Source organism: Ursus arctos, unplaced genomic scaffold (genome assembly GCF_023065955.2).
Source record: "Ursus arctos isolate Adak ecotype North America unplaced genomic scaffold, UrsArc2.0 scaffold_14, whole genome shotgun sequence".
NCBI lineage: Eukaryota > Metazoa > Chordata > Mammalia > Carnivora > Ursidae > Ursus > Ursus arctos.
The window spans coordinates 13,149,722-13,176,532 of record NW_026622808.1 but is presented as its reverse complement, the minus strand read 5'-3'; the positions used below and the strand labels follow the sequence as shown (position 1 = coordinate 13,176,532).

At 61.2% G+C, this 26,811-nt stretch overlaps 2 protein-coding genes across 2 annotated transcripts in view; one reads left to right on the top strand and one right to left on the bottom strand.

Moving 5' to 3' along the window:
- Window positions 1–221: 221 nt before the first annotated feature.
- On the top strand, window positions 222–20,076 carry BTBD2 (BTB domain containing 2). Its single transcript, XM_048227125.2, has 9 exons — window positions 222–643; window positions 10,478–10,597; window positions 13,553–13,709; window positions 15,535–15,640; window positions 15,727–15,924; window positions 17,778–17,970; window positions 18,062–18,149; window positions 18,278–18,424; window positions 18,541–20,076. Exons 1-9 carry the CDS (start codon window positions 231–233, stop codon window positions 18,700–18,702), a joined length of 1,584 nt encoding a protein of 527 aa, XP_048083082.1. The 5' UTR covers window positions 222–230; the 3' UTR covers window positions 18,703–20,076.
- A 2,262-nt stretch (window positions 20,077–22,338) lies between these two features.
- The window catches only part of CSNK1G2 (casein kinase 1 gamma 2), a 29,779-nt gene continuing 25,306 nt past the window's right edge, over window positions 22,339–26,811 (bottom strand). Inside the window, exon 12 of the mRNA XM_048227126.2 lies at window positions 22,339–26,800. Coding sequence (XP_048083083.1) covers window positions 26,746–26,800 — 55 coding nt within the window. The 3' untranslated portion in view covers window positions 22,339–26,745. The remainder of the gene's footprint in view (window positions 26,801–26,811) is intronic.

Here is a 26,811-nt window from a genome sequence, read left to right as displayed (position 1 = left end):
ATCGCTCCTTTCCTCCCCTCCCCTCCCTTCCCGTCTCCCCGCTCCTCCCCTCCCTTCTCTTCGCCCCTTCCCTCCCCTCCCCTCTCTTCCCTTCCTCCCTCCCCTCCCCTCCCGTCTCCCCGCCCCCTCCCTCCCGTCGCCCCTTCCCTCCCTCCTGGCCCGTCGCCCCGCCCCCTCCCCTCCCCGCCCTCCTCCCGCCCGCCCCGCCCCGCGGCCGCCGCACCGACAAGATGGCGGCGGGTGGGAGCGGCGGGCGCGCGTCGTGCCCGCCGGGGGTCGGCCCGGGCGCGGGGGGCGGCCCCGGGCCCAGCGCCAACGCCGCCCCCGCCGCCGGCAACGCGGCCGCCGCCGCCGCCCCGGCCCCCGCCGCCCCCGGGCCGCCCCCCGCGCCCGGGCCGGGGCCAGGACCCGGGCCGGGGCCGGGGTCCGGGCCGGGGCCGGGCGCGCAGGCCGCGGCGGGCGGGGAGCGGGCGGCCGAGGAGCCGGGGGCGGCGGCGCTGCTGCGCGAGCCCGTCTACAACTGGCAGGCCACCAAGCCCACGCTGAAGGAGCGCTTCGCCTTCCTCTTCAACAACGAGGTGCTCTGCGACGTGCACTTCCTGGTGGGCAAGGGGCTCGGCGCTCAGCGCATCCCCGCGCACAGGTGGGCCGCCGCCCCGGGACCCCGCCGTCCTCCGACCCCCGCCGTCCCCCGGCCCTGGGATCCGCCGCCCCCCCACCCCGGCCCCGGGCCCTGCCATCCCCAGGACCCAACCGCTCCGGGAACCCGCCACCCCTCAGGCCCCCGGGACCCCGCCAGGCCCGCATCCACCCCTCAGGCCTCTGATACTAGCCATACCCTGGCCTTGGGACCCCCACCTCTCCACCCCCCAGCGGACTGCTGGCTTCATGATGCCCAACCCTGCCGCCCAGTCCAGGATCTCCAGGCACAGCCACCCCCACCATCCTGCCCCCGTGACCTCCTGCACCAAGTGCCCCATCCTTCCCCGGTGGTGATCCCCAGGCCCCCACCAGACCCCCGCCTCTTGAACCCAAGAGCCGAGACGCCTAAACCACATAACCCCTCAGTGATCCCAGTTCTGTGACACCCCAGCCCCATATCCGCCCCGGCCTCCAGGCTTTCTCTCTGAAAAAGGGGGCATTGTTGGCCCTAGTCCGGCCCCCCTGCCAGTCTCCAGGGTGCAGCCCCCAGACTCCCGGGCAGGGTGGGACTGATGTCCATTCCTGGTCTCTCGGACTCTGCTCCCCCTTGTACTCCAGGGAGCTGGGGGTTTGGGGCTCCCTGGGAGGGCTTCATGGGGGCAAGGGGACTGGGGGGGGTTCTTGCCCCTGGCCTGGAATGTTCCGCAGCCTGCCGTGAGCAGTCCTCCCTGCCTTTCTGACATGTGGCCTTTATTTAACCTGTGCCTTTGAGATGTTTCTTTCTGGCTTTTTCTTGGTTATTTATGCACACCTGGGTCTAGATTCCTGTGTGCAGAAGGTTCCAGGCCTGTGGTTGGGTCCCCAGGACCTCCTGTGGCTCCTCCCTCCCCTGTGTGTGTGTGCAGCCACGTGTGCCTCACCCCCACCCAGGCCTGGAGTAGGGGGACTGATCCGTGTGCGGGTCCCTCCCAGAAGCGCCCCCTCCCTCCCGGCCTCATGCCCATCCGTGCTTCTAAATGAGTGCTCAGCCCGGTGGCCTTTAAAGCTGGCCCTTCCCTCACCAAGCCGCAGGGAACACATGGAAGAGCAAGGTGAGGCTGCAGGACTCCCGCCTGCCTGACCCAAGCCCTTTGGGGAGGGGGCCAGGTGGATGCAGCTGGAAACCCCACAGGGAGGGGGGAGAGGGACCTCAGGGTTTCTGCTTCAGGGGAGCGAGCGCCCCCCCCCCTCCCCGGGCACCACTAACCTTAGGACATGTACTCGATTGTGCGTGGCTGTCGGTGGTGAAGAAGGGTTGAGGGAGGTGGGCGTGGGGACCCCCAGAGAAGTGGGGGGAGGGGTGTGGTGCTGTTGGGGCTCAGGAGAATGGCAGGGCAGCGGGTGGCTGGGAGCAAGGGCTCTGGTAGGAGGGTCAGCCCGGCAAGATACTTAGGTTCTCTGAGAGCAGGAGGAAGATACAGGGCCCTGAGAGGAGATGACAGGGATCCGTACCCCGAGCCGGTGGTGCTGAGCAGGATGGGGAAGGGGGGAGACCTGGAGACCAGAGGGCCTGGGTAGGCAGCAGGGGCCGGGGGCACTGTGGGCAGAGGAACAGTCTGCTTTGAAGGGGGCCTGGCTGTGGGTGGAGGCTGCAGGAGGCAGCTTGCTAGGGGGAGGGAGAGTGGGGGGCTCCGGCTCCAGCATCCTAGGGAAGGACAAGTGTGGCAGGGACGCGTCCAGGGCCGAGACACCTGGTGGAGAGACGGCCAGAGGCCATGTGGGTCTGGGGTCTGCAGCATGTGGGAACAGAGCAGTGGGAGAGGATGGGGCAGCCTGGGGGGCTGTGGATGGGAGAGGGGGGTGGTGCTTAGGAATGGCTGTGAGAAGTCACCCTGAAAGTGGGGTCTGGGATGAGGCTCTTCTGGGCACAGGGGATACATGCCTCCATTCCGACATTCACCTTCACCCACTGGACCCGTGGCTTCTCACACCAGTGGCCTGCCACACGAGTCCCGAGTCCCCAGGGTGGTTCTCTGCCTTGCCGGGAGCTTGGCTTCCGCTGGTCCCTGCAGGCGTCGGTCGTCCCCGGGCCCCAAGACTCCCTGAGCGTGTATGTTTGATGTCCAGACAGGGTCTGGGTCAGGATGATGGCACTTTTCTTGTCCCATTTGCCCTGGCATTGATGCCCCACTATTTGGGCTTTACTGATAGAAGATTCTAGTTCTTTTTCTTTCTTTTCAGCCTTTGGGTTGTGATTTTGTACACACTGGTGAAATTTTACCTGCAGTGGTCAGGTGATGACTGCCCAGCAAGTAGCCCTGGGCTTTCTGTGCCTCAGTTTCCCCACCTGTGAACTGGGACTGACTCCACCCCAGGCCTTTTGGCAGGATTGAGTTGGTGACCCAACCAAGTGCTTGTCACGGTGGCCCAGGTGAGCTTAAATATAGGTGGAGATTTAATCCAGGGCGAGAGGCAAGTAGCCCGAGGCCGTGGTGGAACAGAGGCTGAGTCCGGGATGAGTGTGGAGGAGGTGGGCCTCGTCCCGGAGCCTGGCTGGGGCTGGTGTGTGCAGCTGCTCCCCGCCCAGGCCCAGGTCCCAGGAAGTGATGGTCACCCGACCGTGGGGATACCTGGCATACCCCACCCGAGCCAGGGGCCAAGGTCAACTTCAGCGTGATGTCGAGCAGCCATCAGGGACCCCTGATGGAACGGGACCAGAAGGGCACCTCGCCTCCGTGTGTCCTCCCCAAACCCATAACCCCAGTGTTGTGGGTTGAATGGTGGCCCCCCAAAAGGTGTGTCCACATGCCAGTCCCTGGTACCTGTGAGTGGAAACTTATTTGGAAAAAGGGTCTTTGCAGATGTGGTTAAGTTCAGGGTCTCGAGGTCATCCTGCGTTATCTGGTGGGCTCTAAACCCAGTGACGAGTGTCCTTACAAGAGACACGGCGGGGAGACAGAGGAGAAGCCCCATGTGACCATGGAGGCAGGCACTGGCATGCTGCGGCCACAGGCCAGGGTGCCCCGGGGCCCCGCAGAGCTGGAAGAGGCAGGTAGGCCCTCCCCTGGCGCCTCCCACGTGAGGGCCCTGCCACACCTCGATCTGGGACTTCGGGCCTCCAGGCTGGGGGAGGATGAACTGTGGTCGGGAGTTGCCCAGCGCGTGGTACCCAGCTAGATCAGTCTGGGAAACCGAGAGCTCCAGACTGACCCCAGGAAGGCACCTGACAAACCCAGATCGGGGACGTCCTGGAGGCTGTCAGGGTCACGGGGAACAAGGAAAGGTGAAGATACTGCCACGCACTAGGGACACCTAAGGAGGTGACCAGATGCCACGTGGGACCCCAGGTGCTGTCCCGGGGCAGAGAGAGGAGTCAGCACCAGAACACGGGAGCCGCCGCAGCTGAGGCCGACTCCAAGGAGCAGAGTGGGGGAGGGGCTCGTGCCAACTGCCCCCTCCCCCCCCCCCAGCAGGGGCCCTGGGCTCGGGTGGGCATGGGCTCCGGGCACAGGCTGACCTGGGCAGGGACAGGAGGGCCGGCATCCGTGTAGGCTGAGGAGTGGGCCCTGGCCCCTCGTCCGGGGGCTCTGCTTGGCCTTCATCCTGCACTGTTTTCCCCTCACTTTTTCCTTCTAACCTCCTGACGACGGCGCCTCCATCGTGGGCTGTTGGCCTGCTCCTCTCCTTCCCTGCTGCCTCCCGGGCCCCGGGAGAAGGCCTGGCATACAGTAGGTGCTCAGTAACTGCACGGCACCCACGCTGCCTGAAGCAGACGTCTGCGTTCCCTTGCCGCTGGCTCTGAGGCAATGCTGCGTGTCTCCGGGGTGGGGCAGCCCCTCTGTGAACGCTGGACACTCGCACAGAATCCGTATCTTAGACATCCGTGCTCGTTCGTCACGGAAGATGGGGCACAGCGAAGGCCAGCTGGGGGCAGTCTGTCTGTCTGGGGTCTCATTTCATCGGTCAATCGTGTTCTGCGTAAGAGAACGTGTGATGACTGTGGCTTCACAGTCGGTCTTGAGAGCTGCTGGGGCCCATGTTCCCAAGTTTATTCCTTGTCAAGACTTCCTCAGGGGTCTCACATTTACCCTTCGGGCATCGGTCACCCACTGCATCAGACACATGGTGCTAGCGGGAAGCATCCCTGTCCCTGTGCAGCCGACAGTCCAGCCCGGCATCAGCCAACTTAGGTAAATGGCCACGCAGCCTCTGTTCCCCGGACTTAATTCTGCCCCCAGGATGGAGCAGGTGTGGACAGCCCATCAGTGAATGAGCACGGCCATGTCCCAATAAAACTTTATTTGCAGAAGCAAGTGGTTGGCCGGCCCCTGGGCAGACTCATGGTTCCTTAGGGTCTCTAGAATCAGCTTGTCATGTGCTGAAGGCGTTTACTGGGAGGACGGGTCCCCCCCCAGCGACACCAGGCTGGGGAGAGCGAAGGTCAGGGTGCGGATCTGGGAGCGTGATATCTCTCCATCTGTTCAGGGTGGTTTTTGTGTTCCTAGGACAGTTTTGTGGTTTTCTACATACAGCTTTTGCACCTGTATTGCTGATTCTTGCTCACTTTTTTTCCCTTCTCTCTTGTGAATAATCTTCATTATATTTTTCCAGCTGGTTCTTGCTGGGAAGCTATATGTTTTTTGCATATTTATTTCTATCTGATTTGCACAGTTTCTGTCCAGATGCTTGCTCATGTTAATAATTGTTCCATGGATTCTGTGCTCTGGCACCGTCCAGTAGACTTTCCTATGATGGTGGGAATGTTCTAGATTTGCACGGTCCATCGCTAGCTGCACGTTGCTCCTGAGCGTTTGAAACATAGCTGTTGCAACTGAGGAGTTCAGTCTTTAATTTTTAAAAAATATTTATTTATCTGAGAGAGAGAGAGCACAAGCCAGGGGAGGGGCAGAGGGAGAAGCAGACTCCCCGCCGAGCAGGGAGCCCGATGCGGGACTTGATCCCGGACCCTGGATCATGACCTGAGCGGAAGGCAGACGCGGGACCGGCAGAGCCCCGCAGGCGCCTTCTTACTGCCCTTCTGATCCCGGGACGTTGCTCCACAACGGAGGAGAGAGCGAGGTGTCTTTGCTTTTCCTCAACAAACGGGGCCACGGATGCTGGTTTCCAATAGCTTCTCTCACATGTCTCTCGGTTCGTGCTTGTGGAGAGTTTTCGTGAGGTGTGGGTCCCAAGCCCCTTTCCTGAGTCGGGTCTGTGCGGACTGACGAGTGTCTACGGAGAAGGTGTGCGTGGCCGTGTGGCCGCCACCCCAGGGGCCGTCCTGCGCACTTGCTGCCGTCAGCGGCCTGGCTGTCCGGTTCTGCTGTTCTTAGAAATTTCACGTAGTCATAGTGAGACAGCATGTCGTCTTCAGTCTGGCTTCTTGAAAGTGTTTGAGGGGCCCTGGGTGGCTCGGTGGGTGAAGCGTCTGCCTTCGGCTCAGGGCATGATCCAGGGGTCTTGGGATCGAGTCCTGCGTCAGGCTCTCTGCTCATCGGGCAGCGTGCGTCTCCCTCTCCCACTCCCCCTGCTCGTGCTCTCTCTTTCTCTCTCTCTGTCTCAAATAAAATCTTTAAATTAAAAAAATTTTAAAACGTTTTTGGGATTCATCCACGCTGTTGCGTGTATCCGTACACTCGACCCTTGAACCACGGGGGGTTGGGGTGCCGGCCTCCCGCACAGCCAAAAATCCACGCGTACTTTCCACCCTCACACCTCACCCACTGATAGCCTAGTGGGCCGCGAGCCTCACGGTTACACGCGCAGTGGGTTAACACGTGGTTGGCGTGCTTTATCTGTCATGTGCTGTGTTCTTAGAATACAGAGAATCCTAGGAGGAGAAAGGGCGTTTGCGGTCCCCGTGCTGCCTTGACTGAGAAACTGCGTGTGTGTGTGGACCTGCGCTGTTCGAGGGTCGGCTACAGCCCGGTTACCTTTTTTTAATTTTACTTTTATTTATCTATTTGTTGGGGGAGGGGCAGAGGGAGAGGGAGAATCCCATGCAGGCTTCACGCTCAGTGCGCAGCCCGACATGGGTCTCACGACCCTGAGACCATGACCTGAGCCAAAATCAAGAGTCCGAGGCTTAACTGACTGAGCCACCCAGGCACCCCGGCTCAGTTACGGTGATCACTAAAGTAATTCGGGCGGTCTCTGAATCCCGCCGCAGGGACGGGCCGCGGTGGGTCCGTTCACCAGCTGCCGGGCGGCCGTGTCGGTTCCTGCGCTACTGTGAGTGACGCTGCTGTGCGCGCTGGCGCTCGAGTCCATGCAGACGCGGTTCCTTTCCTCCTGGAGAAGTACCTGGGAGCAGACCCTTGGAATTCGGGGGTAACTCTGACATTCGACAGTTTAAGAAAGCGCCAGCCTGGGCGGCTCAGTCGTTAAGCGTCTGTCTGCCTTCGGCTCAGCTCATGATCCCGGGGTCCTGGGATCGAGCCCCGCATTGAGCTCCCAAGGGGCCCCCTGCTCAGCGGGGAACCTGCTTCTCCCTCTCCCTTTGCTGCTCCCCCTGCTTGTGCTCAATCTCTCTCTTTCAAATAAATAGATAAAAATCTTAAAAAAAAAAAAAAAAAAAAAAAAAGGAAAGCACCAGCCTGCTTTTCCAGTGCGTCCATGCCATCGGCCCCCGCGGTGCTGGCCTCGCGGCTGCGCTCCTCCCTCCTCCTCCGTCTTCTGGGAGAGTCTGCCCGCAGTCACCGTCCCTTCTGAAATGTTTGGGGGGCTTCCCTCCGGGGAGAGGTCTCAGGGGCCCGTTCACCTGTGCTTGCGTGTGTTCCAAGCTTCTCCTTCGGGAGTCTCCTGCGGTTTGCATCTTCCCAGGACATCATCCCTTTGTCTCAGCTGTTCTAATGTGTTGGCATGAAACTGTTCTGAAAGTCGTTCCTCTTCTCGAGCGTCCGCAGCGATGTTCCCGGCTTCGCTGCTGGTTTCAGCGGCCTGCGTCTCTTCCGTGGGCAGCGGGTTCTGTGTGCCCCCGTGGCCAGGCTCACGAGGTCTCGCTGTCCCGTCAGCTTCCTTCTCTCCTTGGGTTGGGTTTGCTCCCCACTGTCTGGACGCCTGAGGCAGAAGCTCCCCTCGCTGATTCCCGGGCTTCGCCTCGTGGATTCACGACGTTTGCTTCTAACAGCTCCTCTTTCCCCGTGGCGGGTCATGTTTTCATTTGCAGGGCAGCTGAGATCTTTTCTCGTTTGCCACACGTTGCTTCCTGCACCTGACGTGTGTTCATTCCCAAACACATGGGGATGTCTCGGATTTCCCTTGGTTGTGGACGGACACTTTAATTCCTCCGTCTGGGGAGCGCGCTCTGGCTGATGTCGGCACGGGCTGTGTACTCCTGGTGACTGTTGTGTGTGCACGGGGAGGGCCCCCAGAGGTGGGTCGATGAGGCCGCCTCTTCCAGGCTGGCCGCAGTCTGTGCCCCGCTCGGCCGGCCTTCCAGAACAGTCCGGAAGCTCCAGGTCTGGTTGTCCAGTTGTCAGTTGTCTTTCTCCTTCAACACTCAGTTTCTGCTTCGTGTATGCGGGGAGGCCGTTGGCAGGTGCGCGCTTGTCCATGACTGTCCCCTGTTGCAGAGCACTGGCCCCCCGAGCTCAGGAAATGGACGTCTTCAGTGAGATCCTCATCCCGACGCCCGTCGTGTCGGATTCACTCGGTCTCTGCTTACGGGCTGTGCCTTCCTCACCCCCCCCCCCACTCTCACTGTGTCTTTGCATGTCACGCGGTGGCGTGCGTCCTTCCCAGGACATCGTGGCCAAGGCCCGCCGAGGCCAGCCGGCCCCACGCTGGTGGTCGGGAGCACAGCACCGTCCCCTCTGAGCAGCTCTCCCCGGGGACACTGTGAGGCTGTGCACACCCCCCGTGTCTTCTCCGTGGTGCCTGCTGGCCGTCCGGCAAGGGATGAGGGTTCTCCGGACACTTTAGCTCGGATGGTTGCCGGGGTGGTGGTCGTCTGCGTCCGTAACTGCCCCTACATGTTAGCTGGAATTCTAAAGGCAAGAGCTGTGCCCTCTTCTCATTGCTCTGCTCACTCCGTGGCGTAATCGTTCTGTCCGCGTGGACGTGGGCACGTGCTTTATCCAGTGCCCGTATTGTTGGTGGCTCACGGTGCCCCAGACTTGGCCGTCCCGCATCCTCTTAACGCTTCCCCGTCACGCTTGGAGCATTTCTTTACTTCCTGCCCCTCAGATACTCCAAGCTCCTCTTATCCTTTCCCTGCTCCGGCCCCGGAACCCACCAGGTCTTCAGGGAACAGGTCCCGTTTGTTGGTGTGGGACGTACACACCAAGCTCCGGGCGCTGGGCGTCCCCTCGCCAATGGGGTGCCCGTGTGTCGAGCCCTTCCCAGCAGACAGAGCTGGAGCGCACCCCCCACATGCCTGTGCTTGCTTCTGGTCCCCACGCCTCTGTCTCCAGGTCAGCACCCCAGAATCCATGCTGGCCCCCCTGCACGTGTCACCCCTTTGTCCTTGGAGGAGAACCCGGCTTGCACCTTCCAGGACACGCCTGCTCCGTGCACAGCCCCGAACACACAACTCCGCTTGGGGGCCACATGGAGGAAGCGCAGGGCTGCGGCCCTTCCTGGGAGCCGCGAACGTGTTGAGCAGGGCAGCGCTTGGCCTTCACCCCCTTTCCCAGAATACTTAGGTGTTCCCGCCTCATTCAGGCAGTTTGTCATTGTTCTGTTCTTCTTTAAAGTTTTTAAATACACACAACCAGAGTCACCATCATAACCGTCTCTAAGCGCACAGCTCCGCGGCACGAAGCTCACTCACCCTGTCCTGCAGCCCCCCCCCCCCGGCTCCAGAACTTTCCATCTCTGCACACAGAGACGCTATCCCAGGAAGCACGGACTCCCCACCCCCTGCCTCAGTGGCTGGGACCCAGTGGCTGGGACCCAGTCTCCCAGAGACCCCGGGAGTGGGTGTGATGCAGGGGCATTGTGGACCCAGAGACGGGTGCTCTGGGGCAGACGCACTGCAGGGTGAGCCCTGGGGACCGCGGGTGGATAGCACAGAGCGGGCGGCCCCCATGGAGTGCTCCGGCTGGGGGGTGGGCACCTCACTGCTTGTCCTCACCCATTGGGCCTTCCTGTCCTTGAGCTGAGAAATCATGGGCAGGTGGGACCCGTGTGGTCACATCACACTGGATGAACCCTTTGGCCTCACAGCTACCTAATGCTCCCCCGTGCTCCTGCCATTCCCCAGGCTCCGATGCCCTTCCCTGCAGCCTCAGACCTGCTCCCATGTCCCTGCCAAGCCTTGCCTGACCCTCGCTCCCATCTGTCTGTGCACTTAACCTGTGTCTGGCCTCCCTCCAAGATGGCCAGGACCCTAGTGCCCACAGCCTGAGCGTGGGGGGGGGGGGGTGCGCGGGGGGGGCGGGACGGGGGACACCCACAGCCTGAGTGGGGGGGACGGGGGACATCCACAGCCTGAGCGCGGGGGGTGGGGGAAGTGGGGGGGGATGGGGGACACCCACAGCCTGAGCGCAGGGGGGTGGGGTGAGTGGGGGGGGATGGGGGACACCCACAGCCTGAGCGCGGGGGGGGGGGGGCGAGTGGGAGGGACGGGGGACACCCACAGCCTGAGCGCGGGGGGGGGGGTGGTGCCGTGTACGCTTGTGGGGGCGGAGCCGCAGGGGGCCTGCTGTAGCTGTGGCGCCGGCTGCATTCACCTTGCTCCCCAGCGTCTCCTTCTGGAAGCATCTGCCACCAGGCTGTTCTGGGCCCATGTCTGCCGGGGCCGGCCTGAGCTCCCCCGCAGCACCTCCTGTGGGGGGACCTGGGCCCCCAGACTCGGGAGTCGGGAACAGGCAGGCCGCGTGGCGGGTAACCGGGCTCTTCTCTGACACGCCAGGTTCGTGCTGGCCGTGGGCAGTGCCGTCTTCGACGCCATGTTCAACGGGGGGATGGCCACCACCTCCACGGAGATCGAGCTGCCCGACGTGGAGCCGGCCGCCTTCCTGGCGCTGCTCAAGTAAGACTTCTGGATCTTTCACGGTGGGGCGGGACAGAGGGGCCTGGTGTTGTCAGACATGGAGCCCGAGTTGAGGAAGAGGCCGGAGAGCCCCCGGCTCCCGCAAGCTTTCCAGGCCCGCCTCTGAAGCAAGGGCCCTGGAGGCCCCACCCCATTTTCAGTTTTGTATATTTTTAACTGAGGCGTAATTCACATACTGGACGGTCCACCCATTGATAGTGCCCACGTCCGTGGTTTGTAATGTGTCCACAGGGTTGGCGACTGTCGGTGCTGCCTCATTGCACACCCCGTCCCCATCACTCCCCCTCTCCGGCCCCCACGAGCCCCCTCCCCGTCCGTGGAGGAGCCTGTTCTGGACGTGTCACACATGTGGACGCACACGCCGTGGGGCCTTCTGTGTCTGGTTCCCTCCGTGAGCGTCGTGGGCTCGGGTCCGTCCCCGGGCAGCGTGTGTGCGTCCCCATTCTCGCCCTTTGTGGTCAACAGGGCTTGTGGAAGAAGTAAGACAGTGTAAGAACTAGTTTTTTCTTCTCGAGACTCAAAATTCCCGCTCAAGTGTGTTCGCATCAGAGCAGTGAGCGCCCGGGTCAGGGGGCCGCCTGCTCTGAGCAGGGGCGAAGCGAGGCTGTGGGCTGGCTGGGCTCTTCCCCTCCGCAGAGCACAGGTCTCTCGCTTCCAGAAATGCCGAGTGTAGATCGTGGTGGGGAACTTCACAGACTGTTCCAAACAGTGAAAACATCTTTTTAAATGCAGAGTTTGGTTTTTCTCTTATGATTATGAAGACGGCCCTGACTCACAGAAAGAGCGAGAGAGAGAGGGAGGAAGGAAAGAGAAGGAAACAGTGGAAGTCCCAGCAAGTGTAGAGGACAGAACAAGCCACCCCCATCTGCCGTGTCCAAGGCTGTGAGCGCTGGCTGTGCCTCTGGGCCCATGACCTGCTGCCCTCGGGGCCGCCACCCCCCTCTCCCCGCTGTCCACAGCTCCTCGACGCGTGGGATTCTGGTCCCGTTGCTCCCGTCCGTGGATGCCCCGTAGTCCTTGACGCTGGGTCCTGTGTGCACTGCCAGCGTCTTCCCGATGACAAATAGCACTTTGGGGAACAGTCTCACGGATTTGTCACCATGTAACTTCTCAGATTGCTACGACCGGGGGCAGGTAGGCAGGTGCCGCTGGTATTGTAAGAGCAGCCACAGACTTTTTGTAAAAAAACTTCATTGACAAAAACAGCTGACAAAACCATGATGAGCGATCCCTTCCCGCCCACCAGGGCCACTAGTATGAAAAACACAGAAAAACAAAAAGAAGATAACAAGAATCAGTGATGGGTGGGGGACCGGGGCCCCCGTGCAGGGCCAGTGGGAACGTGAGGCAGGGCCGCCTCTGCGGAAGACAGGAGGGAGGTCCCTCACCGCGTGACCCAGCGGTTCCACCGCAGCGCGTCTGTGCGAGGATTGAGCGCAGGGACTCAGACAGGTACCTGCGTACCCTGTTCACAGCGGCACCACCCGCACGGGGTGGACGCAACTCCAGTGTCCGTCCACACGCTAGAATGTTAACGTGGACGGACCCCGAGGACGCCGGGCTCAGCGAGAGCAGCCAGACCCAGAAGGACACATCCCGCAGGACCCCACTCCCAGGAGGTCCCCAGAGGAGTCCCGTCCACACAGAGAGGAGCTGGTGGGAGCCAGGGCTGGGGCCGGGGCTGGGGAGTCCGTGCTTCCTGGGGACAGCGTCTCCGTGTGGGGAGACGGAACGTTCTGGAGACGGAGGGTGGGGGCGGCTGCAGGACGGGGTGAGCGTGCTTCGTGCCGTTGACGCGTACGCCTAAAAACGCTTGCAGTGACACAACCGGTGCTGTGCATGTATTTTTTTAAAGTTTTATGTAAGTAATTTCTAGCCCTGACGTGGGGCTCGAACTCATGCCCCCGAGGCCAAGAGCCACATGCCGTTCCAGCTGAGCCAGCCAAGCGCCCCCTTGTTGTGTGTAGTTTATCGTAATTCTTAGAAAATAAATAAAAGAGAGCTTCATTAAAAACACACAAGCACGGAACGGGTCGCAGTTTGCCGAAACCCTGGCTTAGACTGGACTCGGGATGCTGGGTTCCAGCCATAACCTCCCTCCACTGGCTCCCCGTTTCCCAGCACTCCTGGGGAGCTGCCCCCTCAGAGGGTTGGTGCTGCCCTCGCTGCTGCGTGAGGGGCTGCGCCCCCTCCTCGCGCCCCTGCCGGCCGGCCTGTCACAGGGGTCCCCCCGCACTGCTGACCTCGGGGGTGGGGCCGGGGCACCGCGGGGTGTCGCATCCCTGCTCTCCTCGGGCCCAGGGTCTCCCTGACCCCACAGAGTTATAGCTGCTCATGTGTGGGGCTGTGTTTGGCTTCCAGCACATTCTCGGGGGACGGGGGCCCCGGACATGGGTACAGCCTTCCAGGCCTTGCTCTTACGATGGTTTCGTTCTGCATCCCACTGGCTTCGGCCGGTTCTCATCTCTCCACCGCCTCGTTCTGTAAAATTGACCGGACCTCCCCATTCCGGGTGCGGGGATGGCGGTGGTCACAGTGCCCCGTGCCTGCTTCAGGCTGGCGTTCCTGCTCCTGTGACCCGCCCAGAACCCACTGAGCCCTGCAGCCACGCAGACGTCCGGGCCCGAGCTGTGGAAAGCTCTGGCGGTCCCAGGGCCGATCCCACGCAGGTGCCTCCAGAGGAATCGGGGGCTTATGCTTCGGTGCCCTGGCTCGAGGAGTCACACCGGGAAGGAGGCGGGCCTGCTGTATAGACCCAAGTTCCGGTGCTGGAGTGCGGCTGGTCTTGGCGGATAGTGGTCTTTGCCAGGTCATGTCTGCAGGCCACAGGGCAACAGACGCTGGTTCCCGAAGGCTCCTCGGCCTGGGCTGGTGGGGCCGGGGCTGGAGTGATGTCTGCCAGCTGGGTCTGACGGTCCTGGTGTCCTGTCTTAGGTTTCTCTACTCGGATGAGGTTCAGATAGGACCCGAGACGGTCATGACCACGCTGTACACAGCCAAGAAGTACGCGGTGCCGGCGCTCGAGGCCCACTGCGTGGAGTTCCTGAAGAAGAACCTGCGGGCGGACAACGCGTTCATGCTGCTGACGCAGGTGCGCGGGGCGGGGCGAGGTGAGGGCGCGGGAGTCTGGAGTGGGCCAGGGCGCGCGCGCGCGAGGCGCGGGAGGCCGGGGGGGGGTGGGGGTGTGTGGGGGGGTGGGGGTGTGGGGTGGGGTGGGGGTGGTGGCGAGCACGCGAAAGAGCAGGGACGCTGGGACCAGGCGACGACGCCGGTGGGGGGGGGGCGCGGAGCAAGGACTAAGGTGGGGCAGGTAAGGGCGAGGTGCGCAGTTGCTAGGCGAGGATGTGGGTGCGCGAGGCGATTGGCGCGGCCGCAGGGGGTGGAGGCGGGGGAGGGCGCGGGGGCGGGGCAAGGACAGGTGTCCTGGGGAGGGGGCGGGGGGAGGGCAGGTGAAGACAATGGAACAAGACGAAGGCGGGCGGGGCCGGGCGAGAAGCGGGTGCCGGGGAGAGGGTGCAGGTGCGCAGGGGCCAGACGAGGGCGTGGCGCCCGGCGAGGACGCAGGTGCGTGGGGTGAGGACACGGGGTCGAGGGAGAGGGTGTACAGGGGTGGCGCGAGGACACAGGTACGTGGGGTCCGGCGAAGGCCTGGGGCGGGGGGACCAGGTGAAGATGAGGTGTCCAGGGGCCGAATGAGGATGAAGGGGCGCAGGGACCCGGCGAGAGCGCGAGGGCGGGGCAAAGACGAAGCGGGTGGGGGCGGGGGAGGTAAGGACGGGGTGCACAGGGGTTCGCAGGGGCTGGGCGAGGACGGTAGGCCTGGCGAGGAAGCGTCTGTGCCTTCTGGCGAGGAAGCATCTGTGCAGGTTAGGGCGCCGTCGCAGTGGGAGGGTCGGTGAGAACGCAGGTGCGCGGGGGCGGGGCAAGGACCCGGGTGTGCTGGCGGGGAGGGCAGGTGAAGGCCCTGGGACGGTTCGAGGACGTGGGAGCACGGGGATGCTGGGATCCGGCGAGATGAAGGCGCGCGGGGCGGGTGAGGGACGCAGGTGGGCGTGGGTGCGGGGCGAGGTGGAGGGTGTGTGGGAGGGGGAAGGCTGGGCAAGAACGGAGGTGTTGGTGTGCTAGGGGAGGACCTGAGACGGGGCTGGGGGGAGATCTCTTGAGTGTGTGATGTCCCTTAAACCTGGTCCTTTCCAGCAGGGCGCCTGGCACTTGTTTGGCTAAAGATTTCCCACTTCCGTTTTGATGCCCTTTTTCAGGGGTCAGGTGTGGGGAGAAAGGCTTTTGTCATCATGAAGTTTCTTGGAGCAGGTCCCTTTCAGGCTCTGTGGTCCGGGTCGTGGGGGGGGGGGGGGCTGGCGTGGCCTCCGGGACCAGAGGCAGGGAAGGATGTGGACACAGGCGGGTAGGGGACAGGGCCGCCTGGGGTATGGGGGGCGCCCTCTCTCCAGCTGGCCCAAGCACAGCCCCCCGACGAGTGGGGTTTGACGGGGCCTGTCATGTGGCACTGAGGGCCGTGGCCACGTGGGTGGTGCTGGCCAGGCCCCAGGCAGGGAGTGGACATAGAGGCTGTAGGGGTTGTGCTGGCCAGCAACCGCCGGGGCAGAAGGAGCCGGAATCTTCTCGGCTCCGGGTTCCCGCAGCCTGCAGGTTCCTGATGGAGCACTCCCAGTCGGAAGTGCCCGGCTTCCCTGTCCGCTGGCCCTGCGTGGCCCTCTGCCCGGGGCCTCCTGCCTTCCCAGGGGCCTGTCCTGTCCGCGGACCCCGCCGCCAGGCCTGGAAGGTGCAGGCCCCCGCGGCTCCCGAGTCCGTGCAGCCACGGCCTGTGAGACGTGACCTTCATGACCGGGTTCGAGCCAGAGGGGCGTCCAGGGTTCCTGCCCCGGGCCACGTGTTGACGCACTCCGTCTCAGCAGGCGCGACTCTTCGACGAACCGCAGCTGGCCAGCCTGTGCCTGGAGAACATCGACAAGAACACCGCCGACGCCATCACCGCGGAGGGCTTCACGGACATCGATCTGGGTGAGGCCCTGGCCGCCGGGGCGCGTGGCCGCCGTGGGGCGCGGGGAGGGGGGCGCGAGGCCGCTGAGCCGGTCCCCTCCCCGCAGACACGCTGGTGGCCGTGCTGGAGCGGGACACCCTGGGCATCCGGGAGGTGCGTCTGTTCGGCGCCGTCGTCCGCTGGTCCGAGGCCGAGTGCCAGCGGCAGCAGCTGCCCGTGACGCCCGAGAACAAGCGGAAGGTGCTGGGCAAGGCGCTCGCGCTCATCCGCTTCCCGCTCATGACCATCGAGGAGTTTGCCGCAGGTAACGGTCAGGGGACAGGGGCCGCTGGGCAGGAGCACGACCCCCAGGGACCCCAGGAGTGACCCCGAACCAGCCGCGAGGAGCACGGCTGTGCTTCTCTGCCGAGGACACCCTTGCCGTGTGCGCGTGGACGGCGTGGAGCGCGTGTCAATGTGTGAAGACCGAACATCGCACGGACGCCGCCTGATGGGTGTCTGGGTTCCTTCCCCTCCACGTCCCGCGTGTGCGTGCGTGCGCGTGTGCGTGCGTGTGTGCCTGCGTGCGTGTGTGTGCGTGCGTGCGTGTACTGGGCCACCCACCGAGGGCCTCGTCTTGGGTTCCCGTCCTGGGGCCCGGGCTCTGGCATCGGCATCCTTGACAAGCCTGCGAGGGGTGGGAGGTGGCTGGGGTCGGGGCCCTGCGCCAGGGCTTGGGGTCAGGCCCGTGTGAGGGCAGCCCCGACCGCGCTTCCCGCCCCGGGCGGACGCATCTGCCAACCTCCTCTCTGGGGTGGCGGGTCCCGGATGAGGCCCCACATCACAGCCTCGCGGCCGGTGCGGAGCTCGGTCCCGTGTCTCCGCGCGCCCCCCTCCCTGCTCGGGGTTGCCGGCAGCGGTAGTAACCTCAGCGCGAGTATCTCCCGCGCTGCGGAGTCGTTGTCTCTGACGTGAAGTTCGGCTTTGGCTGTCCCGTCTGTGCCGGGCTCGCTCATTCATCAAACGCTTAGCGAGTGCCTCTCAGTACACGGTGACCACGGGGGCCTGGGCGCTACCGACCGGGGCCAGGTCGTTGTCAGGGGCAAGGGGCTGTCATGGGGCCAGGAGCAGCCGTTGTGAGGACCACAGATGTCCCGAGACATGGCCCAGGGTGCCCGGGACGCCAGGCGACAGAGCTGCTCTGTCCCATCCCCACACCCGCGGGACCCTTGCTGGGCCCCTCCCTCTCCAGCCTGGCTTGCAGCCCCAAAACCGCTTGCCCGGAGGTCTCCCTGCCCATCTGGCCGCTAAACCCCCTGGGGCCCCAAGCCCTGCCAGTGCTGTCGCCTCCCCGTTGGTGTGGAGCCTCGGCTGCTCCCTGTGCCCCCACTGCCCCTCGCCCCTCCTGGGGGGCCCCCCCGAGGCTGCCCTGCTCTGCCTGAGGTCACCGGGAATGACCCCGTGTGTGTCCGCTGGGGTAGAGTTGGGCCTTCTGGCTCTTGGTCACTTAGCATGTTTTAGAGAATTCCCCTGCTTCTGTGTCCCACTGGAAAGTACGAGACTAGAGAGAAGTTCGAGAAAACTCCGCCCAGAGACTCCCCAGCTCAGTGCGCCACAGCCGCAGCCTGATGTGTTTTCCTTCTGCATTTCCTGTGCAGAGATTAAAAAGAACCATGGTTAACATTCAGTATTCTACCTTGTATCTTCCTTGCTCACGAAGAGCTGTCCCCCGCGGGTCCCCCGTGGCCGCCGTCGCCGGAGCCCGGGCTGCGCGCAGTGCTGGCATCAGCCTGCAGAGACCAGCTCGCCAGGGCGTGGACGGTGCCGGGCGGGGCGGCCCCGCTTGCCACCCCATCCCGGAACCCCTCCGGCTCGGGGCCTGTCTCAGCGAGTCGCCCCTTGGCAGCCGGTGCCTCCCCCCCCCGCCCCACCCCGTGAGCCTGGGTGGGGCAGCTGGTGCTCCGTGAACCGGGGCGGCCCCCCGGGGCCGGGGCCTGCTGGGCGACCCAGGGCGGGGAGGCGCAGGTCGCCCCGTGAGCCAGGTGCCTCCCCAAGTGCCAGGGTGGGGCCATCCTGCCCCAGGGCCGCCCGGAGCCCTGGCGTCTTCACCGCTGAGACACCGGTGCGGTGCCCTCGGAGGCCCCCTCCGCGGCCGACCTCCGTCCCCTGTGCCCACAGGGCCCGCGCAGTCGGGCATCCTCGTGGACCGTGAGGTGGTCAGCCTCTTCCTGCACTTCACCGTCAACCCCAAGCCGCGCGTTGACTTCATCGACCGGCCGCGCTGCTGCCTGCGCGGGAAGGAGTGCAGCATCAACCGCTTCCAGCAGGTGGAGAGCCGCTGGGGCTACAGCGGCACCAGCGACCGCATCAGGTGGGCGGCCGGCGGGGCGGGGCGGGGGCCGGCGGGGCGGGGCGTTGGGCCTAGCTTAGCGCCCCTCTGCGCCCCTCTGTCCACGGCGCAGGTTCTCGGTCAGCAAGCGCATCTTCGTGGTCGGCTTTGGGCTCTACGGCTCCATCCACGGGCCCACGGATTACCAAGTGAACATCCAGGTGCCCGCCCCGTCCCCGGCAGCCTGCTCGTGGGTCGCAGGCCGGACTCGGTGCGGCTCGGCCCCCCGGGTCCTGCGTGGGGTCCTGCGGGGGGCCCCGGTGAGCAGCGCCTGCTCCCGCCCCCACAGATCATCCACACGGACAGCAACACGGTCCTGGGCCAGAACGACACGGGCTTCAGCTGCGACGGCTCCGCCAGCACTTTCCGGGTCATGTTCAAGGAGCCGGTGGAGGTGCTCCCCAGCGTGAACTACACGGCCTGCGCCACGCTCAAGGTGGGCCCTGCCCTGCCCCAGACCCCGTCGGCACCCCGACCCCCAGTAGCGCAGACACCTCTGGAGGGGCTCCCCTGCCCCCCGCCCTGACTGCCGGGATCCCGCTCCCCCCCCAGGGCCCGGACTCCCACTACGGCACCAAGGGCCTGCGCAAGGTGACCCACGAGTCCCCCACGACGGGGGCCAAGACGTGCTTCACCTTCTGCTACGCGGCCGGAAACAACAACGGCACGTCCGTGGAGGACGGCCAAATCCCCGAGGTCATCTTCTACACCTAGGCCCCCAGGCCCCCAAAGTGGCCTGGTGCAAGTAGGCCGCGCCCCGCAGCCCCTGCTGTGCGCGTGCTCCCTGCCACGTTTCTGGGCGTCGGGAGAGGGTCACCGCCTGTGGTGAGCCTGGCCGCCTGCTCAGAGGAGCCGGGCAGGGGCTGCGAGACTGCCCCGCGGGACTCGGGGGGCAGGGCTGGCCTGGACCCGCCCTGAGCGGAGGGCCCGCTGGGTCCTCGGGCGCCGGAGTGCTGCCCGCTGTCCCTGCAGCTCGGGGCTGCCTGACCGCAGGATTCGAGTAGGATTCCGTCTTCTGTTCGCTGTTCCACCGCACACGGCAGTGCATCTCGGATTCCCATTTCTCTGGTAGGAGGCGGTGTGCGGGGGCATTTGCTTGGGGTCTCGTGTTCTGGCCTATTCCCTGGGGATGCTTAGGCCACCCTGCCCCCGGCCCCCAGCACACTGGCCTCAGCCCCCCTTGAGGTCCTGCAGGCTGGCTTTCTGCCAGGCCCGGGGCCCACCCAGTGGGCCCAGTGAAGGGCCACACTCGTCCAGCCCCTGCAGCCATGGCCATGGACCGCAGACCCTGTCTGCCCGGGCGATGCTGTGGGTCTGCCATGATGGCCAGGTCCCCGGCTGGCCCACCTGCCCCCCGCCCTGTACATACTGCAGCCCTGCCCCACCCAGCCTCTGAGAGAGCGCTCTGGCCAGAGGTGCCGGAGGGCGCAGCCCCTCCCCCAAGTCCCTCCTGCCTCCCCACCATGTGTTTCTGCCCCAGTGATTACTTCTGGAAACTGTCCTCCCCAAAGCCATGAAAGGTGTGCCCTCCCCACACCAGATCCCCAAATGATTTTTTTAAATAAAGGAAAGAAACGTCACTGCCCTGACCTGCGTGATTCTTCCTGTTGGAGGTGGCGGGACAGGACCCTGGCAGCTTTGAGATCTCCCTGCAGCTGCTTCCCCCACTGTAAGATTGGGGGGCCCGTGGAAGGGCCTGTGACTTCTTCCCACGTCCGGAATCATGGTCTCCTGACATAGACGTCCCCACCTTGGGGCATCCAGTAGCACGGGGGACCCTCCCCATGCCCTCTGTCCTCTGCACAAACTTCCGGTTTGCCCATCCTGCCCCTGCCGTCCAGCAGTGGGGGACCCCAGGGAAGGCTCTGCGGTAACACGCCGTGCCTACACCTTGTCAGCTTTGCCCTCTGGACCTGGGCTGCGCCTGGCACACAGGGGGTGCCTAGGCCGTGCCTGTGCAGCGTGGGTAACCTGACCCAGGGCCCCTGCTTGGCTCTGCCCGCCATGTGTCAGGGAATCCCTGAGAACAGGCAGAGAACAGGGCCTGATAGCTAAGAATTTTCCAAAATGAATAAAGACATTTAAAAATCTCAGTGACCCAAAGTGAGATTAAAAAAATAATAATTCACATATACTCAAACTGCTAAAAAACAAGGGGAAAAAAATCTTAACAGGAGAGGGGGCCTGGGTGGCTCAGTTGGTTAAGTGTCTGACTCTTGGTTTGGGCTCAGGTCACGATCTTGGGGTAGTGAGACTGAGCCCCGTGTCGGGCTCCGTGCTCGGGGTGGAGTCTGCTTGACATTCTCTCTTTCCCTCTGCCCCTCCCCTAGCTCGTCAGCACACGCTCTCACTCTCTCTCTAAAATAAAAAATCTTCAAAACAAAACAAAAAAATACCAGAACTACCAAACTAGAATTCTACGCCCTTCAAAAATGAAAGTGAAGACAAATGAAGTTAAAACAAACAGCAAGACGGGACCAAAACCCAACTATGTCAATTATGTTAAACGTATACAGATCTAAACCCTCCAATTAAAAGATAAAAGACAGACTGGATACAAAATCAAAACTAAACTAGTTCCTAATTACAAGAGTCTCACTTTAATTACAAAGAAACAGAAAAACTGAAGATAAGAGGTGGTAAGTTTCACTACGCAAACACTAACCTTCCAAGAAAGTCGGCTGCCCACACCAGCGTCGGGCAACGGAGATGTGAGGGCAGCAAGGGCCACTGGAAGTGAAGGATGTCTCGCGGTGATGAAAGGGTCAATTCGACAGGAAGAAAGCACGGCCCTAAGTGTACCCACCAGAGCACACGTCTGAAATATCTAAATCCGGAGTCAGCAGAACAAAACGGAGAAATCTCTAACCCTAGCTGGAAATGACCACCACCACACCCCTCAATGAGAAAGATTTCACCCGATTGGCATCCGCAGAATACTGCGCTCTGACAGCAGGGGACTCAAACTGGAAATAAATCATAGGAAGATAAAAAGAAGCATGTTTACATGAACATAGGCTAAAAAGCCATATGGAAATTAGGAAATACTTTGAACTGAATGATACTCTGATTGTATCATAGCAAAACTGTAGGATCTTGTTAAGGTGGAACTGGGGAAATTTGTATTTTACGCATAGATTAGAAAAGAAGAAAGGTTTAAAACCAAAGGTCTAGGTTTTCATCTTAAGAAACAACGTTAGGGGCGCCTGGGTGGCTCAGTCGTTAGGCGTCTGCCTTCGGCTCAGGGCGTGATCCCAGAGTCCTGGGATCGAGCGAGCCCCTCATCGGGCTCCTCCGCTGGGAGCCTCCCTCTTCCTCTCCCACTCCCCCTGCTTGTGTTCCCTCTCTCGCTGGCTGTCTCTCTGTCACATAAATAAATAAAATCTTTAAGAAAAAAAAGAAAAAAGAAACTACAATGTTAACAGCAAATTAGATCCCCAAAATGGGAAATAAAAATACTGAGACCAAAAATGAAGCAAAAAACAAATGAAATACAAAACAAGCCATTAGCTGGTTTCTTGATGGAATCCTAGCAAAAACGAAAACTTTTTTTTTTTTTTTTTTAAGAGCAAAAACACAAGAGCAACGTCAAGACTGAAAAGGGGACAGCACTACAGACCCTACAGATACTGAGGACACAGTGAGGGGTCATTTCTGGTTAGGATATGGACAGTCACGGCAGACTGGAAGTTTGGTTTAAAAAGACAAGGCAGGTGCACCTGTGAAATTACATACAGGTGCAGCCACCACTGCAACAGTATTGGAGTTGCAAATAACTCAGAAACATGCAATGCAGCAATTCCACCTCTGGGTGTACAACCCGAGGAAAGGAAATCAGTATCCCAAACATCTGCACCCCCATGTTCATGTGGCTTTACTCATAAGACATGGAAATGAAGTGTCATGGGTGGATGAATGAAGAAAATGGGATGCATAGTGTATGTATCATTCAGCCTTTTTTAAAAAAGAAAAGCTCTGCCACTTCCAACAGCATGTATGACATTATGCACACAAAGACAAATGCTGTATGACCCCTTACACGTGGACTCTAAAACGAAAGCTTAACTCAGAACCAGAGAGTACCTTGGTGGCCAGGGGTGGGGGAAATGGGCAGATGCTGGTTGGGGGTGGTACCAGGTCTAAGATGCCACATTCTGGGGGTGCACTGCCCAGCCTGGTGACTACACTCAGCGCAGTCCGTATACCTGAGAGCTGCTAAGAGGGGACCTTGTGTTTTCACCCTACACACACACGGTCAACTCTGTGAGCTCATGGCTGTGTTCACTGCACTGGTTGTGGGGGATCGTGTCCTCTTGTATGCATGCATCAGACCACATTGAACATCCCAAATTTTTTTTTTAAATAAATATTTAATTGTTTAATTTAACATATCAAAGGGATGTGGATGCCAGGGAATCTAGAGAGGCTAGGCTTCAGGGGGAAAGCCACCGCCCGGTGAGCAGAGGCCACGAGTGCCCCCCAGAAGCATACGCTGAGCTGGGCATGCTGTGGGTGGGGTACTCTCTGCCGGAAGAGAAGCCAGCTGGGCTGAGGCCTGTGCGGGCTGGCAGAACGAACCGGAACCTGGAGGAGCTCAAAAAATGGCAGGTTTTCTCCCACAGGATTTTGCTTGGTGCTTGGCTGCTGATGCGGGGTGGGTGGGGGTGGAAAGGCAGAGTGAAATCTGTGGTCTCGTCATGCTTGGAAATCAGAGTCCTGCTAGAACTCAGGGCTGGCAATAAAAACAAGGCCGCTCGAGACGTGAAATGAAGTTCAAGACGTGTGAACTAGAGGCAAGCGGAAGCTCAGGTGGAAACCCGGCCTGATCAGCCCGCCCAAGTCCCTCATCCAGGCCGGCCAGGACAGGAAGGAGTGTCCTCTCGCCGGGGGGTGGGGGGGGGGCTGGCGTCTCCGTGTTCACACACAGTGTTTGGAATGCAAAAACAGTTCTGAGATGTGAAGGAGGAAAATGTCATCTATAATCAAGAGGACAAAAAACAACCAACAGAAGCAGACCTCCAGGGGCCCGGACGTTGAAACCAGAGGTCAAAACTGGAGGTCAAGGACTATCAAGTCACTGCTCTGCAACTGGTAAAGAATCCAGAAGACGGCGGGGCAGAGACGGGAAGGCGTGGAGGACTCCAATAGAGGAATAAACTCTACAAACACAAGTGGAAACTCTAGAACTAAAAAACATCTCAAAGAATGTGCTGGCTGGCAGAGCACCTCGACGGCTCAGTCAGTGAAGCATCTGCCTTCGGCTTGGGTCATTCACGACCCCAGGGTCCTGGGAGCCCCATGTTGGGTTCCCTGCTCAGTGGGGAGTCTGCTTCTCCCTCTCCCTCTGCCTGCAGTTCTGACTGCTTGCGCTCTCCCTCTCTCTCTGGCAAATAAATAAAATCTTTTTTAAAAATTATATATTGGAGAGCTTAAGAACACACAAAGCACAAAAAAAAAAACAAAACAGGACTAGTAAATCCAAAGACATGTCAAAATTATCCAAACTGAAAACACAGATTAAAAAAAAAAAAGAAAAGAAAAACATAAAACCAAACCTCCAGAGCATCAGAGAACTTTGGGGTCAGAGAAGATGGTCCTACACGTAGATAACTGGGGTCCTGGGGCGGGGGGCAGGGAAGCTCGGGCACAGACACTTGAGCTAATAGCAGGAGATCGTCCAAAGCTGATGAAAGACACCAGCCTGCAGGTCGGAGGAGCTCAGCAAGTGCCCTGCGGGGGTAAACAGGAAGGAGACCGCACAGCACAGCCGAGCGGCGCACACAGCCTTACCAGCAGCCGGACACAACGGTACCCGCCTTCGGGGCGAACAAGGATGACAGCTCACCTCACATCAGAACCAACCAAATGACGTCTTTAAAATGCTGGCGAGCAAAAAACACCCCACAAAGAACCGAACCCACCTGCCCACCTAGAATTCCATTCCCAACAAAACACCCGTCATTAATGCCAGCAAAATATTCTCAGGCAGCCAAAAGCTGTGAGACTTTGTTGCCCAAAGGCCCACACTCTAGAAACCGTCAGAGGTAGTTCTTCAGGCTGAGAGGAGAGGTGCCGAGACGGAACCCCTGGTGGGCACGCAGCCACGGAGAGCACCGCGGAGTCAGTACGTGGACAATACACACGTACACAGTGTATTCAGTTACACAAAACAAATATAACAGGGGAATATGGGCTGGTAACATTCGTCAGAAATAGAAAAACAGCACAAAAGTGGGGTCCATGGAAACAGGCCGGACCGCGGGCCCACCAGCCCACGTCCGCACGTCCGTTCTGCATTTACCCGTCGGCTTCTCTAGCAGCAGCCCCGGTTCGAGCTGGCCTCTCCGGCTCCGACCCAGCACCCAGCGCTCACGCTGGTCTCCTTTCTCGGGCTTGAGCCCACGGTTGGGTTACAGGTGCTTCTTTCGGTCTTGGGTGTAGGTGCTCGCCCACAGTCACAGCCCACCCACCCCCCAGGCGAGCCTGCACGGGGCTGCAACACTGGACGCCGGCTTTGTGAGGCCCTGCCACAAAGCACGCCTTGTGGCACGTGGCCCCTCGGCTCAGGCCTGCTTTACTGAGCTTTTCAAAAGGCTGCTCTGTCGGCACCTTGCCTTGTGTGCTGCTTTGTAAAGTCTCACTGCTAAGTCCTCTTGCCCTGGCAAGTGACGTTCTTCCTGCCGGCAGGCCCCAAGGACCATCGTCATCTTTAAGACGCAGTCGTTTCACCAGGCGATGCCTTGGGAGGTGCCCGTCCGGTGTGGAGGTTTGGGGTTTCTGCCCCATCTGCAAAGTTCTCTCCAACAGTGGCTTGAAACACTTAGCTCCGACTCGCTTCTTCCCAGGCTCTGCTAGCGTGGCGTTCCTCCGTGGCCTCTGCCTTCCTTGTCTTTCCTCTCTTCTCTTGCTCTGCTTCCGTGCCTTTCACAAATCTTGCTTGGAGTCCTGGGCAACTTGCAGATTACTCCCCATTCCTCAAGTCACTTTCCCTCCTCCATTTCCTTCCTGAATTCAAGCTGTTTCCGCTTCTTGGTTTTGCCCATTTCTGTCTTTAGTTTTTGAATTTCTGACCCAAGATGATTTTCACAAATGTCTTCGATGATATTGGGAGCCAGTCCTGCACCTTCTTCAGCTTCGAAGTTACCCACCCAGGGAGGCTGGGTGTCCCCTGGTTGAGCTCCCTGGTCCGCAGTGTGCAGGGCCACGCTCTGGTTTTGCCAAGAATTCACTCCTTTCGCTTCTGGCCACATTACTCCAAGACCCCTTACAAGGGCACTAGTCCCAACAGGGGGGTCCCCCCCAACATGAACTCACCTAACCCTCATCACCTCCAAAGACCCTGTCCCTAACACCGTCCCATCCCACTGGGGTTAGGTGTCAACGTTATGAACATCAGGGGAACACATGCAGTCCCCGGCAGCCACCAAGGAGATCTCTTTCTCTCCATGCTGCATTCAAGGCGACTTGTGAGGCTGTCCCGGGGCTCCCCACTTTGTCAAGTGCGCTGGAGACCCAAGCATCCAGCTGCAGCAGCCCTCCCACCCCTGTTTCTCCTGAAAGAACAATCCACTTTGTTAGGGTTTCTAATGTGTCTGTGTGAAGCCAGGCCCAAGGGGACCTGTCCCTTACCTGTCTTTTGCTCTCATCCTGACTAGGTTAACAGCAGTGTCCCCAGGCCCCAAACACAACAAAGCCCAGCTCCGACACTGACCGGAGTTCTCGGTTCTCTTGTTCTGACTGTCCCTGTCTCCTGAGCAAGGGGTCACCCACAAGCCTGCCCCTCCCAGGGACGTAAGCATCTGTCCTGCCACAGCCAAGCCTCTTGGAAACACCGACACCACACTCAGGAGTGCTTTCATTTTCCTTTATTTTTTTAAAAAAGCCCCTAAACTCTATGGCTTCCAGGAAGCGTCAGAGACACCAAAGTGCCATTTCTGTACACCGTGTAAAGCAAGACCTATACACACACGCCGCTGCCAGGCCGTCCCCCGGCTGCGCCACCCTGAGTGGCAGCACGGGCCCTCCGGGGGGCCCAGGAGGACCGCACTCCCACCAGGGCTGCCCAGCCCCGGACGCACCTGTGGGGCTGGGACAGGGCTTTAAGGCGCTTGTCTCCCGCTGCCCCGCCGGCGGCGTGGAGCACGGACACGAGAAGCCCACGCACACCAGGGCACAGACCGAGGCCCGGGCGCCAAGCAGATGGCCGCCCCCGGGGCTCCGGGCCCTGGACACGGCTCCATGAGCAGGTGCAGCAGGAAACCCTGCGGGGCTGTGCCCACCGGCCCAGGCTTTGGTGCAGCATTTTGGTTGGGGGGCCGCCCCCACCCCGCCTTCCCCTGTGGTGCGGGGAGGCCCAGGGCGGGCTCACCCCCGGCAGCAACGCCCACAGCGCCCCCTCGAGAAAACGGCCTTTGGATCGAGGGAGACAAGCTGGACTTTATGAGACTAACGGGACGGGCTGGCCAACGCGGGCGGCCAACTACTCACTTCAGCAGGCGGGCGGGAGGGGCGCAGGGCAGGGTGGCCACTGTTGCTCTTCTCCTTGTTTCAAATAGTTAATGCTCTTGGAGGGGAGGACTAGACACGGGTGTAGAAATCTCGGCCAAAGTCTCGTGTGAAGGAAGTGACCCCGCGTGGGGGGGGCGGGCAGCTGCGCCCAGCCCAGCAGTGTGTGTCCTGGCTGTGGGCCCCACGGCCGGGGCCAGGCTCGCCCCAGGGGGCTGCGGCAGGAGGGTTCAGGGTGCCAGGGCCCCAGGGTCACTTGTGGCGCTGCACTGCTTTTCTCTTCCTTCTCTTGAAGAAACAGCAGCACCTGCAAGGGGT